Source organism: Papio anubis, chromosome 13, assembly GCF_008728515.1.
Source record: "Papio anubis isolate 15944 chromosome 13, Panubis1.0, whole genome shotgun sequence".
Classification (NCBI taxonomy): domain Eukaryota; kingdom Metazoa; phylum Chordata; class Mammalia; order Primates; family Cercopithecidae; genus Papio; species Papio anubis.
Window position 1 is genome coordinate 11,705,933 of NC_044988.1, and position 16,237 is coordinate 11,722,169.

Here is a 16,237-nt window from a genome sequence, read left to right on the forward strand (position 1 = left end):
GTCCTTAGGCAATTTAATACGTTCATTTGCCATATAAGTGTAATGCTTATGAAAATATCACAAAGTAATAATTCTCACAAAGTATTCTCACATTCACAGGTGAATAGTAAATATACAGTAATTACTGTTTAAGGACCAGGCTGCAAGATTTAGATAAGACTACTTAAAAAATTATTAAATGACTGCTTACAGTTAAGATTTCTCAAAGAAAATTATTCAAAGTGAGAGCAAAACCATGTTCCACTACAGTACACTGGAAGGAAAAAGACTGAGCCATTCAGACATACGACCCCCATCCCCCAAATCATTTTTTAAATGATTTCATTGCTGAGTCATTAACAAATTAAGTGATTTGCTGGACTTCCTTTGAAGAAAATACATTTACTGTCATCTGGCTGATATGATTAACAAGTCATAAGCCCCATTAAAACAGTGTTTCTGCCACTATAATTCCTATAAAAACATAGATAGGGTTAGGCACGGTGGCTTGTGCCTACAATCCCAGCACTTTGGGAGGCCGAGGCAGGCAGATTACCTGAGGTCAGGAGTTCAAGACCAGCCTGGCCAACATAGTAAAACCCCGTCTACAATAAAAATACAAAAAAATTAGCTGGGCATGGTGGCGTGTGCCTGTAACCCCAGTTATTTGGGAGGCTGAGGCAGGAAAATCACTCGAACTCGGGAGGTGGAGGCTGCAGTGAGCAGAGATCACGCCATTGCAATCCAGCCTGGGCGACAGAGTGAGACTCTGCCTCAAATAAAAATGTAGATAGAATCCTAAAATAACAGAATAATGGTTCAAAAGGGGATGGAGCCACAGCACAATTTCTGGATTCTTTAAAAAAAAAAAAACAAAAACCGGAGAGCATCAAATTCAAGTGAGGTACTATATCCCACTAACAGTAAGAAAACAAACCCTACGCCCTTGGTGTCAAAGACCTCCGGGATATTTTACTAATCGAGTCCTTAAAAAAAAAAAAAGACTCATTACATTACAAAGCTATATAAGCTTATCCTCTAGATGAAGTTTATAGTCTGTCTCTACTTGGACATCAAATAGCATTCTCAAATTTTACATCTCCAAAAAGAAGCTTGATGCCCCCTTTCCTAGCGTTTACCATACCACTAAATGGCACTACTATCTACCTAGAGTTGCTCAGGCTGAAAACCTGGCCTCGACTCCTCTTGTTTTTCTGCATCCTGTATCAAATCCATCAGAAAACACTGTAGGCTCTATCTTCAAATTCTAGTCCAACTATTCACCCTTTCACAGCTATCTTTAGTTTAAGTCACCACTATTGCTCACTCTTGTAACTACCTCCAGACAACTCCCCCACTTACCACACTAGTCCCTGCTATAATTTATACACCACCAGAAGGCAGAAGGATTGTTTGAAAATAAGTAAGATCATGTCACTTCCTATTCAAAACCTTTCAAGAGTTTTCTACCTCACAGCAAAATCCCAAAGCCCACCATGGCCTCTCTGGCCCTGCATCACATGAGCCAGTTTCCCTCGCCAACCTTCTTTCCTACCACTTCACATTCACTGCACTGCAGTCTGGCAGGTCTTTCTTGTTGTCATTCAAACATACTAAACACATTCTCCTCTCACGGCTCCCACACCAAAATGATTTTCTTCAAAATATTTACAAGGCTTCATCCCTTACTATATTCCAGCCTCTGTTCTAATGTCAAATCCTCAAATAGGGGTTTTCCCTATGCATTCTAAGACAGCACCATCCACCATTTTATATCCCCTTATCCTGCTTTATTTTTCTTCATGGCAGTTATCACCATGTGACATTATATATGTATTTAATTACATATGCATTGACTATCTGTCCCAAGACAGGTATAATCCATGAGTTCACGGCTTTATTTACTATTTTACCTCCAGGACTTAGAATAGTGCTAAATAGACTTCTATTCAATAAATATGTGTTCAACGAACAACTTATTCCAGGGCAGGGGTCATGAACTCAAAAGGCAGGTTATCTTCCTAAATATATCTGGCTGACTACAACATACACTAGGGAATGGTGGAGACCGGCAAATTGGAAAACATATGCTTCATTTAGAAGGGGTCAGCCACTACTTATCCTGTTGTGGCTATGAATGAATACAGGGCCAGTGTGGTCAGGTCTCCTAATGTTTTAGAAAAAAATCTAGGTTTTTCTTTTTCAATGTAAAATCTCCCCCCAACCCTCTTTTTTTTTTTTTTTGAGACAGGGTCTCACTGTCATCCAGGCTTGAGTGCAGTGACGCAAACTCAGCTCACTATAACCTCCACCCCACTCTGGGCTCAAGCAATCCTCCCACCTCAGCCTCCTAGGTAGCTGGGAATACAGGCACGCACCACCACACTAGGCTGAATTTTTTTTTTTTTTTTTAGTAGAGATGGGGTCTTGCCATGTTGTCCAGGCTGGTCTCTAACTCCTAAGTTCAAGTAAATCCACCCATCTCAGCCTCCCAAAGTGCTAGGATTACAGGCATGAGCCACCACATCCAGCCTCATCTTCCTATTTTTAAAAAACCAGACCAACACTGTGTAGGAAAAACAACAAAACAAAAATATCCATAAACCTTATCTGTAAGTTTGCCAAGAAGAGTCTTAGGAAAACTATCTTTCTGGAAGAACACCACAGGTCCTGGGTATATAAACCTCAGTAATAAGAATTTAATCTAAGTTACTAGGTAAGTGAGAGCAAGAGAGTCATGTAAACAGACTGCTACCATTAAAGATCACTCTTGAAGGTTTGTGTACTTGAGGACAGAAGTAAGAGTGAAACTAGGGAGACCAGACATTGGACTCTAACCAACAGTCCAAGCAAGGGCTGATGACGACTTGGATTGGGATTGCAACAGTGGGGAGAGTAAGAAGTTGGTCCAAAAAAAAAAAAAAAAAATTAGGATATATTTCAAAGGTAGCACTAACATGATATGCTGATGAACTGAATGTGGATATGAGGTAAACTGTACAATCAAGCCTCATTTTTAGTGTTTTGTTCTAAGCAGGTGATGGTACCATTTCCTGGGAAAAGGCAGTATTTGAGAGGAGCAGGAGTAAGCGCAGAAATGAAGTACAATTTTGGGTATATCAAGTTTGTAATTTCTTTGGTCATCCAAGTAGAGATTTCAGATTTCACTTGCTTGAGACTAGAAGTCAGGGAAGGACTCAAGGCTAGAGGTATAAATTTGGACTTCATCAGTGTATAGTTAGTTGATACTGAATGCCACATAAGTAGAGGAAATCAACCTAGGGAGCGGTTATGGAGGAGGAAGGCAGTCCACGAGTACCCTAGCAATTAGAGATGCAAGCACAGGAACTAGACTTACCAGTGAGGCAGAAAGAAATCCAAAAGACTGGTATTAAGAAGACAAAGAGAAAAAAGTATTCACAGTGTGTCAACTGGGTCTAATGATGCTCACAGGCTGGAGAGGGAGGGGTGAAAACACTGAATTTAGCAAGATGGGTAAAGACCAGTTCTCCATAGTGGTGGTAAAGAACGACCATTTGGAGTACATAAAGAGAAAACGAAAGAAAAAGTAGAATAAGCAAATCATTAAAGAAGTTTTTCCTGGAGAGTAGCTGGGAAATGGGATTGTAGGTACAAGGAGCCATGGGATCAACGAAACTGTGGTGCTTTCAAATGAATGTAAAGCATGTTTACATGCCGATTAGAGTAAGCGAGTAGTGAAGGAGAGCCTAGTAATGCAACACAAGTGGAGGCGCTGAGCTTAGACTGTAACAGGAATACTTTCACCTTAACAAGAGAGAAGACAGAGTTTGTGAGTATTAACAAACAGGTTAGCACTTGTGATAGTGACAAAATGAAACCTTTGAGATTAAGTTGCAGACCATGATGCCCCTTTACTTCTAAATACTTCAGTATGATTTCCTAAAAACAAAATCTTCCTCTTACATAACCACAGTACAATTACCAAATAAAGAAATTCATGTCTCTAACCTCCTTTGATCTGGAGCATTTCCTCTGTCCTTAACTTTCGTATCTGACATTTAGAAGTATCTTTTCAAACAGTACTTCTAAATAGTGTATTTTGAACAATACTTTGTAATATACATTTTGTAGCACATCCCTCAGTAACAGGTGTGCCTGATGTTTCTTCAAGATTACACTTAAGTTATATCATATTTGATAGGAATACCACAGAAGTGATATGTCCTTCCTAGAACACTGTATAAGTAGGCACATGTCAATCTGTCTAATTACTGATAATTCTGGCCACTTGACTAAGGTGCTATCCGCCAAGTTTCTCCATGACAAAGCTATCATTTTTCCCTTTGTAATTAGTAAGTATCTGGTGGAAAGATATTTTTTGAGACTAAGTACATATCCTGTGTCTCATTATACTTTTGTCCAGTAATTGCAGCATCCTTTGTCAGAAATAAGTATTCAAAAACTGTACTCTTCACACAATACTATGCAGCCAAAACACTAATATTTTAGATATATTGAGTTAAATAAAATACAGCATTCAAATTATTTTCACCTATGGCCACTAGAACACTAAATCAAACTATACATGTGGCTTACATTTCCATTGTATAGTTCTGGTTTACAGAAAGAGATGACAGACAAGAACCACCAGTGAGGTAGCAAACCAGGGAAGAAAAGCATCTTAAAAGCCAAGCAAAGAATGTATTTTGAGGACAGAGTGATGACTACGTCAAAATCTGCTGGTAATTCAAGTTTAAGACCAAATCTAACCACTGAATTTAACATCGAGGTCTTTGATGACTGTAACACGGTAGTTTTAGTGAAAGGTGTAAAGCCTGACTGGAGCACAGAGAAAAAGAAGAAAACCAGAGACAGTGACTATGAATACATCTTTTTTTTTTTTTTTTTTTTTTTAAGAGTCAGGGTCATTTGACTGCCCAGACTGGAGTGGAGTGCAATTGTAGCTCACCATAGCCTCGAACTCCTGGGCTCAAGTGATCTTCCTGCCTCAGCCTCAAGTAGCTGGGACTACAGAGGTGTACCACATCACCATGCCTGGCTAAATTTTTTATTTTTTTGTAGATGGGGTCTTGTTATGTTGTCCAGGCTGTAGGCACCCCTTCTAAAAAGGATCTGGCTGAAAAGAATTAAGGTATGTGCAGATGAAGGACAGTATTATGCTAAGAAATGACAGACCTAACGAGAGGAATATAAAGCACGTTTGCATGCTGATGTAAATTATCTAGCAGAGGGGTAAATTCATTACGCAAAGAACACAGGGAAGAAATGCTAGAGTAGTATCTTTGAAGATAGAATATAGGATCAATGCACAAGCAGAGTTATCATCCTTAGGAATACAGAAGGTCCATCTATATAACAGGAAAGCATCGGAATATAGGGCACATGTAGGCAGGCAGGAAGACTACTTCTATTTATATGGCAAATAGCAACTTACCAAATAAGTGTGAGGGTAGGGGAGTTTTTTTTTTTTTTTTTTTTAAAGACATACCAGGTCTCAAAATCTACCTTCTTGTCTCTCTGAAGAACTGGAAATATTCCACCAAACAAAATAATAAACTAAGAATAATAAAGGCATGTAGGCCAGATAACAAGAGACCTAACAAAACAGAGGAGGAAATGAAATTCCCAGAGAAAAGAGAACAAAAAACTACAATGACACAGCTGTGTAGTGGGCACAGAACACAAGTGATGCAGCCTGAAGCTGGAGAACAAGAAGACTTCAAGAGGAGCATTTTCAAAAGAAAATACACAACTGACAGATTATCTGATAGGTTTCACAACAGTGAGCGAAAGAACTGGGGAGAAGTACATAGAAAACTAAGCAAATCAAAAAGAGAGATAATTATCACATATAAGAAAAACAAAATTTTGTATGAGAAAGGAAATATAAGCATATACCACTTTGGCTCACCTCTCATTAATATTTATACAATCACGATAACATCAATGCTCCATAATGATTTAACCAGCTTTTAGATTACTATTTGGGGCAAGGGCAGGGGTAATATGAGATATATTGTGATCTAATCTAACATATCAAAGCTAAAGTTAGTAAATCCTTAAATCCAGAAGTTAGATTAGATTATCTAGATACATGGAAATAATATGGAACAGTAAAAAAAAAAAAAAAAAAAAAAAGGCAGAGAACTATTTTTCCTCATAAGTGGGCTATTTAACTTTTTAAATTACATACAAGTATTAGTACTTTTATTAAGATGTACATACACGCACACCCCATTTAAATTTTCACATACCAAATATGAGGATACCTATTTTTAGGAAGATAACTGGTGGTCATATGGAGAATGAACTAGAAAGAAAATACTGGACCAGAGAGAAGAGTTCAGAAACTCCAAGGAAGCCAAACCTAAAGTTGAAGAACTAAAGCAGAAATGATGAGAGAAAAAACAGTGCCCCAATTCAAGGCATCTGCAAGCCAAAGCAAAATAATCTGGATGTAAGGAGTAAGAGGAAAGAGGTAATCAAAGATAACACTGGCAGTACGATATTGCAAGATACAGAATGCAAAAGGAAAAGTGGTTTGATAGGGTTCCCATTTTCGGCATGTGAGCAAGATGTTAAGAAAGAAATCAGAAAATGTCTCCAGATCAGGAGACACGCCTGAGAACAAAATACACCAGCAGTTAGGAACTCCAGAAACACCCAATTTAAATAAATAATTTGCTCATTATAAATCTTTCTCTGTTTTGTTTTGAGATGGAGTCTCTCTCTGTCGCCCAGGCTGGAGTGCAGTGGCGCCATCTTGACTCACTGCAAGCTCCGCCTCCCAGGTTCATGCCATTCTGCTGCCTCAGCCTCCCAAGTAGCTGGGACTACAGGCGTCCCCCACCATGCTTGGCTAATTTTTTATATTTTTAGTAGAGACAGGGTTTCACCATGTTAGCCAGGATGGTCTCGATCTGACCTCGTGATCCGCCTGCCTCAGGCCTCCCAAGTGCTGGGATTACAGGCATGAGCCACCGCACCTGGCCAAATCATTCTTATTCATCACTAGGTCTCTTGAAGACTTTTTACTAGATCAGTATTTTTTTCTAATTATAAGACTAAGACAAACTTATCTGGAAAATCTGAAAATTTTAGCAAAAAGAAGAAAATACAATCTTTTGGCCCAGGAGCAAACTTCTGGTTTTCTCTTTTTCCAGTTTTATTTTTACACAGTTGGCTACAATGCTGCTTTTTTAACCTTTTGACATATACATTTCTCCATGTTATTAAGCACTCTTTCATCATGTTAATAACTACGTACTCAATATACATAATAAATTATGTGTAATCAATTATCCATAATTTATTTCAACCATAACTCTAATGGTGGCATTCTGGTGGGTGTCAATTGTTCACTAATGAAAACTCTGGTTAATGCATTTGGGCATAAACTGCCCACATTTCTAATTACATCCTTTTTTGTTACTGTTGTTGAGATGGAGTCTCACTCTGTCATCCAGGCTGGAGTGCAGTGGTGCAATCTCAGCTCACTGCAAGCTCCACCTCCCAGGTCCAAGCGATTCTCCTGCCTCAGCCTCCCAAGTAGGCATGACTACAGGCACGTGCCACTATGCCTAGCTAATTTTTGTATTTTCAGTAGAGACGGGGTTTCACCATGTTGGCCAGGCTAGTCTCGAACTCCTGACCTCAGATGATCCGCCCATCGTGGCCTCCCAAAGTGCTGGGATTACAGGTGTGAGCCACAGCACCCAGCCTAATTATTTCTTTAAGGCTGAGTTACAAGAAATAACTAGTTTAAATATCAGTATTTTTAAGATTCTTGATATACACATTATTAAACTGTTTGCCAAAACAGCTGTGCTAATGTACACTAGTAAAAACAGAAGTGTCAACTTACTGCATTCCTTCCAACATTGAACATTTTCATTTTTAAAATTATATTCATGAAAATCAATCAGTTCTAGGAGCCGGGAAATCTGAGATCAAGAGGTGGGTGAGGTTAAAAAAAAAAAGAAAGAAAGAAAAAATCAAACTACTCATTTTCATTTGTATTTCCTGGATTATAGTGAAGCTAAATTTTAAAAGTGTTACAGCCATTTGATAACCTTCCTTCATAAAATAAGCAACCTATTTTATTGCCCATTTATTCATTTGGGCCTGAGTGTTATACTTTACTTGAATGTGACCATAATTCATAAAAATTATCTTGTTTGTACCTTTTATTTTTCCTAAAAGTTTTTCTATCGCTCTTGTCCTATTAGTCTCTTCCTTTAACATTTCTCCCATTTCCTAGTAAGACCTTCATCCAGAATATAAATGGATCTTCAATTACCAGCCAGGTGTGGTGGCTCACGGCTGTAATTCCAGCACTTTGGGAGGCTGGGGTGGGAAGATGACTTGAGCCCCAGGGTTTGAGACCAGCCTGGCCAATAAAGCAAATCCCTGTCTTTACAAAAAATTTAAAAATTAGCCACGTGTGGTGGAACACATCTGTAGTCTTAGCTACTCAGGAGGCTGAGGCAAAGTATTGCTGGAGCATAGGAATGAGGCTACCTGTGAGCTATGATCATGCCACTGCACTCCAGCCTGGGTAACAAAGTGGAATCCTCTAGAAATAAAATTCAAGTATAATTTCTTGTTACTAAAAAACTTACTTTAGTTTCTTTAAAAACAAAATAATGCAGACACACCACCATAAAAATCCCAACAGTGCAAACAAGCGTATACCCCAGCCCTCAAGACCTATTATCTTCTTGTGTATGAAGATTTAGCTACTCATCTCCCTTTTTAAAACAGAAAAAAGTGGTAGCAAGCTATACACATGCTTTACTACACCTGATTTTTCTCACTTTAGAAATCTAATCTTATCTCTACACAGAAATCAATCTCCTCCTCCATTTTAAAATCAGTAAAATACCCTTTTTTTTTTTTTTTTTTTTTTGGAGACAGGGTCTCACTCTGCACACAAACTGGAGTGCAGTGGCATAATCACAGCTCACTGCAGCCTTGACCTCCCCAGGCTCAGGCGATCCTCCAACCTCAGCTTCTCCAGTAGCTGAGACTACAGGCACACACCACCACACCCAGCTAATTTTTGCATTTTTTGTAGTGACACGGTCTCGATATGTTGCCTAGGCTGGCCTCGAACTCCCAGGCTCAAGTCATCTGTCTACCTTGTCCTTTCAAAGTGCTGGAATTATAGGCATGAGCCACCACACCAGCCAGCAGCAAAACATTTGATTGTATGAATGTAACATCTTTTAATTAGTCTCCTACTGATGGATACTGAGGTGGTTTCCAAACTAGTTACTACAAACAATTCTGTAAGTAATATCCTTGTACACAGGTCTTTGTGTACAAACACAAATATATTTGTAGGATGGAGTGCTAGAAGTGAAACTGCTGAGTCAAGACATGCATATTAGATTATGATAGATATCACCACATTGCTCTTTTTTAAAGTTGTAAGAGTTTACACTCCCACCAAAAAAGTATGAGTCTTGCTTAGAGTAGGATGTCAAGTACTAACTGATCAATGTGGAAAATGTACTGGAATCAAAAAATACAAATTTTGCAACCATCACAGTAAACATTAGTCCAGGCAAGCACCGTTGATAGATGTTCAATCTAAGGGGAGAGATTTCAGTCAGCAGGATATTTTTATGGTCTTAAAGTGTATCCCAAGATTGCTTAAATACAAAGGGAAAAAACAGTAACCATATGGAAATAAGACAAAAGCTTTATGAACTGACCAAAATAATATCACCATTGAAGGGCAGACAGACTGTATACCTCCAGATGTGACACCCTGAAAAACACACATCACTTATGTTATATTCCACCCAAGACTGCACAATCTAAATTTAATCATTAGGAAAGAACAGATAAACCCAAGTGAGGCATAGCCTATTAAGAAATGAAAAGCAGGACAAGGTTGTGTTCACAAAAATATCAATGTCACCGGAAATAAAGAAAAGCTGAGGATCTCATGTAGCTTAAAGAATACTACAGAAATACGCAATTAAATGCAGGTCATAATTCTAGACTGGATCGGGGAAAAAACACTAAGAAGGATTGGGTCAATTAACAAAAATGGAATCTGAATAGTGTATTGTTATTACAGATTTGTTGAAGTTGATAATTGTGCTGTGGTTCTGCAGGATAGTGCTCTTTTACTTTGGAGAAACACACTAAAGTGTCATGGGGAAGAAGGCTGTAATGGGCACAACTTACTAACAGGTCAGGAAAAGATATACATACATACATGAGAGAGAGCGCGAGCAGGAGCACATGCATAAGTGAAAAAAGCAAATAGGACAGTATGTTAACAGTAGCTGAATCTGCATACGAATTATATGTTCTTTGTGCTCGTTCCCATAATTGCTGTTAATCTGAAATTATTCCCCAATAAAAAGTTCTAAAAAAAGACTAAGAAGTGGGAAATAATGACCACTCATATTCATTGACACACACACATACATACACACAGAGTATATGAGTGCCTGTTTTCCCATCTTCATCAATCTTACTATAAACAATTTCTAATCTTTGCCAACAATGGGTAAAAACATGGTATTTCAGTTTTAATTTGCATTAAAGTGAGATTAAGCATCTTACATTTAAAGGCCATTTTATTTTCTGTAAACTATCTTCTTTTAATTTTTTATACTGAACACATTTCAGCTTTCTGAAATTTTGATATGAAATGATAAAGTAACTTTCAAGGGTGCCAAGCAATTGTTCATGCACTGTTATTCAAGGAATCCTCTCTGCCCACTGATTCTGATGTCCTTTTAGTTGTACTTTGAAAATACTAGTATTTAAAATCATCTGCATTTCTCTAACTCAAACTAATCTTTTTAAAATTCTATCCAAATGAATAAAATTTTCCATAATGATATATCAATACAATATGCAAATAACCAATGACTATATAAAAAGTGGACACTATTTCAAACAACTCACAAAGCCATACGGCCAGGAACGGTGGTTCACGCCTGTAATTTCAGAACTTTGGGAGGCTGAGGCAGGTGGATCACCTGAGCTCAGGAGCTTGAGATCAGCCTGGCCAACAGAGTGAAACCGGGTCTCTACTAAAATACAAAATTAGCCAGGTGTGGTGGTGCACACCTGTGATCCCAGCTACTCGAGAGGCTGAGGCACAAGAATAGCTTGAACTCAGGAGATGGAGGTTGCAGTGAGCTGAGATTGCCCCATTGTACTCCAGCCTGGGAAAAAGGACTGAAACCCCATCCCCTCCAAAAAAAAAAAAAGCCACACCTTCAAATATTGACAAACATATTGAGTATACATTTAATTATTCTCACATACATAGTATAAACTGAGAAAAGTTTTACATACTATACACTGAACCATTGTTGGATCCTAAGAAATTTATTCTGGACCAGTAACGGCACTAAAAAGAAACATCGGTTTCAACAGAAGAATTTAACAAAAATAGTTAGTTATCAACAATTTCAAATGCTATCACGTTTTCCCTTATACAATTCTTTTTTTTGTAGTCCTAGGTTGAGACGCAATTCCCTGAAAATTATCAGCATCCGAAAGCTTATTTTTTACACTAAAGGGGAAAAAAATCTTTCTATCTCTAAAACTTAGACAAACCAAAGGAAAATGTCTATACCCTAAAATATTCATGTCTTTGTTCTCCTTAGCTCCCTTTTCGTATTATAATTTCTAACAGACTGGAGGACAAGGGCTGTCTCTTTCATTTTTCTCTGGGAATCCCCACAACCTCCAAAAACAGTAGTCTGCACATACAGATACTCAGCGAACGGTACTGACAGAAAGAACATATGCTAAGATGAAAGCCCTTTCTTGGAGAGAACTGAATTACTTTACTCAATATATCTGTAAATGGCAACAGCATTACTTTTAAAAACTGTTTTTAAATATACATATAGACGAAAGTATGTATCACAAGATCATTTAAATACATCACAGTGAATAAGGTACTCAATGAACTTCAGAAATTCTTTTTTTTTTTTTTTTGGAGACAGTCTTGTTCTGTTGCCCAGGCTGGAGTGCAGTGGCACAATCTCAGCTCACTGCCTCCTGGGTTCAAGCAACTCTCATGCCTCCTAAGTAGCTGGGATTACAGGTGCATGCCACCACACCTGGCTATTTTGTGTATTAGTAGAAACAGGGTTTCACCATGTTGGCCAGGCTGGTCTCAAACTCCTGAACTCAGGTGACCTGCCCACCTTGGCCTCCCAAACTGCTGGGATTACAGGCATGAGCCACCACACCTGGCCAAGGAATTCTTACATTACAAAATCTTACCTCTTCAAAAACAGCAGCTTTATTTACTTTTTCCCTTGCAATGTCACAGATTTTCAAGATTCCCAGAGCAAAAGCCTTCATAGCAGGATCTTCTATAAAGTCTGGATTATGAATGTAAAGGCACGTAAATACTGTCTGTGCCAACGAATGGCCTTCTAACCATGTTATCTATAAAGAAACAAAAGAGTATATATTTAAGGTGATAAAATTGAGTCTGCGAAGTCTAAATTGATCCTAGAGTCAAAGGCCAGAAGCACCATAGACCCAGATAAGATTAATCACAAGACAAAAAAAAGACAAGTTAGAATTCCTTTCATTGACTAACATTTTTCAAGCATCTATGGGAATCACTGTCGTATGTACATCAGTTTGCAACATATTAGAGATTAATGAAATTAAGACTGCCTCTTCATGTAGCATCCAAAAGACATCAGGTCCACAATGTAGTCAATAAAAAAATCCATAAACTGGAAAATTCACAATTGTAGAACTAACCAGATCCTTAGACACTCATCGAACTTTATAATCCTTACCACCACAACCCAGCCAACACCATATCTCACCTAGATTATCGGAAGAAACTAGAAACTAGACAGGTTTTCCTGCCTCCCATCTCCAATTTAATACCCCCAAGTAGAGATCTTTCTAAAACACTAAGAGAATCATTTTATACTATTTTACTGAATGACCACTATATGTCTGGCACCATGTACTAGAGGTTGGGAATACCAACAACAGGCAAAATTGGGTAAGTACTGTGTCCCAAATATTATGCTAGGTTATTTTCAAATATCTCTCATTTTTTCCTAGCACTTTGAGAAAGGTGGTATTTTTCTCCTTTTACATGTAAAGAAACAGAGTAAGAGTTTAAATCATTTGCCCAAGTTTATAGTTATTTTTACACTAAAGCCCAAGAATTCTGCAACAGAGTAAGACATATGCTACTGCATTGCAAAATGACAAATGTTTGTGGAAAACTTGTAGTTAAGGTGTGTATTTGGTATTAACTACTGTGCAGAAGAGAGACTTTCCAGACTAAAAACCATCTGCCTTTTAAAGTCCAAATTTTTAAATACAGTCCCAAGAGTCTCACAGAATAGTTCCTCAACTTTGGCAAAAATCCTCCCTCTGTTTACCTTTCCCTCCTTCTCCACCACTCTCCACTTATCCCACACTCCTCCTACTTGGCTCCCTGCCAGACTTCAGCCTTAAGCAGCTATCTATGATTTTCCAAAATGAACATTTTCACATTGCCATACCCATGCAATATACCTCTTTGCCTACTAAACCATGAATCTTCCTGTCATACACCTACCATTCTTTAGTACCTCATACCAATATTACTTCCTTTCTACAGCCTTTCTTACTCTCCCAGACATAATTAACTCCTCCTCTCTGTTCCCACAGCACCATTATAAAAGCATTTTCATGTTGTCAGAATTGTTTATTCACATGTCTGTTCCCAGCAATCCTTTGACTCTTTTCTTTACTCCACCCACTAGGACTGTAAACTGCTAAAAGGTAATAAAGAAATCTTTGAGGGGGTAAAGAGACAGCTTTGAAAGATGAAGGATCAGGATTAAGATTCTGGCAAGGGCCCTCCCAAGCAACATAACCATAGACAATAAGATAGTACGGATATCTAATAAAGCTCATGTAAAACGTAAGTGAAAACTGTACATATAAAACACCTAATACAACTACACACACTGGCAATCAATCAATAAACGCTGAATGAACAAATGAATAAATTTTACGTATTTCTAAGGACAATGATTTAATGTCAATTTAAAAGGATGGGATGGTGAGAAAGCAGGGGGGAGAGGAAAGCAGTACAAATGAGAATTTCTCCACACACAATACTTTCCAGGGAAAACATAATTCAGCATATACAAATCACTAAAAAATTTTCTTCCCAGGAGATGGCCAGTTTACCACAATTTATCCTAGATTAGAAAAAATCTCTCCAAAGCCATTGTCTAGCTCTCTTTTGTTTCGATTCCACGCTTATTTATGAAACCTTCCAATTACAGACTTATTGCTTGAGTAACTTGAGAACGAAAAGGGTATTATGAACAATGGCTACAATACTATCTTCACTGAAAAGAAAATATCCCTTCACTCAGAAAATTAAAATGTAAAATCAAGTAGATGACAAGATGAAATCCTATTACCAGGCCTGCCAATCTTATGCACATCTTTACTAGGCCAAGTATTACATTTATTTCATACTCAACATTAGTGTATAGGCTTTTAAATCACAAGATTCAGGTAAATCACAGTTTTTAAATTAATCAATAGTCTTAATTCCATTCTTACCAAACAGCAAAAACATGTATCCATAATCCCTATCAGTTCAGGCAAGGTGAGATCTTTAATTTTAATAGTGCCATCCTAAAAAGGAGGAAGAATGTGACATATAAGCAGAAATTTTTTTAAACATGGTTACTATGTATAGTAGCATTCTGGATTTCTAACATTCAATATTTAAAAACAGCAATTCTAAGAAAATGCTATCTATCATCTGATAAAACTATCACACCAAATTAACTCTGTATTCTTAAAAACTATCATCTTATAAATTTTATTTTTAATTGACATAATTGTAAAAACAATATATCTTAGGTCTTCAATAAGAAAAATCTAAACAATAAAGGCCTTTATATAAAATGAAAAGCCAAATCAACAAGTATTTTAAAAACAGTTCAAACCAGCTTTAAGTATTAATATAAATCATTTTAATGACCCAAAACTACTTAGAAAGAAAACTAAAGATTTTTTAAAACACTTAAGTTAGTTAACTATATTACTTGCAAATTTTGTTTACAATATTCATTTGCTCAGCAAACCTTTCTTTATAAAATATGTAAAATCAAACTCTATTGCAAGTATAAATGAATTTCTAAAGCAACTTTAAATTCACTACAAGTATTTTACTTGTGCAAATTTACTGTTATGTATTAACATATTAATACACAAAATTTAACCCCCAAGCCAATTTTCCTATTTGAATATAGAGTCAAATGCTTTCAAAAATTAATTTTAAAAGTACACAAATGCACAAATTTAGAGCAAGATTTTAATGAAGACCTTAATTTTCAGATTTTAACATATAAAGGTTGTAACTAATTCTTGTTTATATACTTGAGCTGCTCTGAAGGAAACAGACTTTAATACAACGTTTCATTTCATTATTAAGCACAATGTTTTAACATAAAATAACAAAAGATAAAAGGAAACACAAAAAGTACAATGGTGACTACCTTGATAGCTTGTTCAAAATTGAGAACTTTTCGATTAACTTGGTTTCCAATCATGCCAGCATCCATCTTGGGATCCATCATTTCAATAGCAGACATGGCTTCAAAAAGACCAAATCTGCAAATAAAAAAATTAAGTCCACAGATTGTTTTTGAGCCAGTAAGCTTATTCATATTTTCACAATGGTATAAAATTATACTACTTTTAATAACTATTCTATGTATTCAGTCTTCTCAACTTGCTAACACTTCTACTTCAATTAACTGTCGATTGATACAAAAATTATTTCATGTACTTGCCACTCAAATGATTTTACATGCACTGTGAGGAAGAAAAAGATTTCTGCCGGGCGTGGTGGCTCACGCCTGTAATCCCAACACTTTGGGAGGCCGAGGCGGGTGGATCACCTGAGGTTGGGAGTTCAAACCAGCCTGACCAACATGGAGAAACCCTGTTACAAAACAGCTGGGCATGGTGGCGCATGCCTGTAATCGCAGCTACTTGGAAGGCTGAGGCAGGAGAATCGCTTGAACCCGGGAGGCAGAGGTTGCGGTGGGCTGAGATCGCACCGCTGCACTCCAGCCTGGGCAACAAGAGCAAAACTCCATCTCAAAACAAAACAACAACAAAAAAAGAAATATTTAAGATTTCTGTGGTCTCACACTAGACCTAATAAAGAATTCTCGGGGTGGGGCCCAAGCAATCTATGCTTTAGTAAGCCCTC

General features: G+C 37.4%; 1 protein-coding gene across 7 annotated transcripts in view; it reads right to left on the reverse strand.

Annotated features, from left to right (window-relative positions):
* The window catches only part of NAA35 (N(alpha)-acetyltransferase 35, NatC auxiliary subunit), an 89,458-nt gene that overhangs the window by 55,249 nt on the left and 17,972 nt on the right, over window positions 1–16,237 (reverse strand). For all 7 annotated transcript variants that reach the window (XM_021927598.2, XM_021927600.2, XM_021927601.2 and 4 more), the window contains exons 4-6: window positions 15,516–15,630; window positions 14,572–14,646; window positions 12,253–12,420 (exon numbers count right to left, since the gene is read on the reverse strand). In XM_021927598.2, coding sequence (XP_021783290.1) covers window positions 12,253–12,420; window positions 14,572–14,646; window positions 15,516–15,630 — 358 coding nt within the window. The remainder of the gene's footprint in view (window positions 1–12,252; window positions 12,421–14,571; window positions 14,647–15,515; window positions 15,631–16,237) is intronic.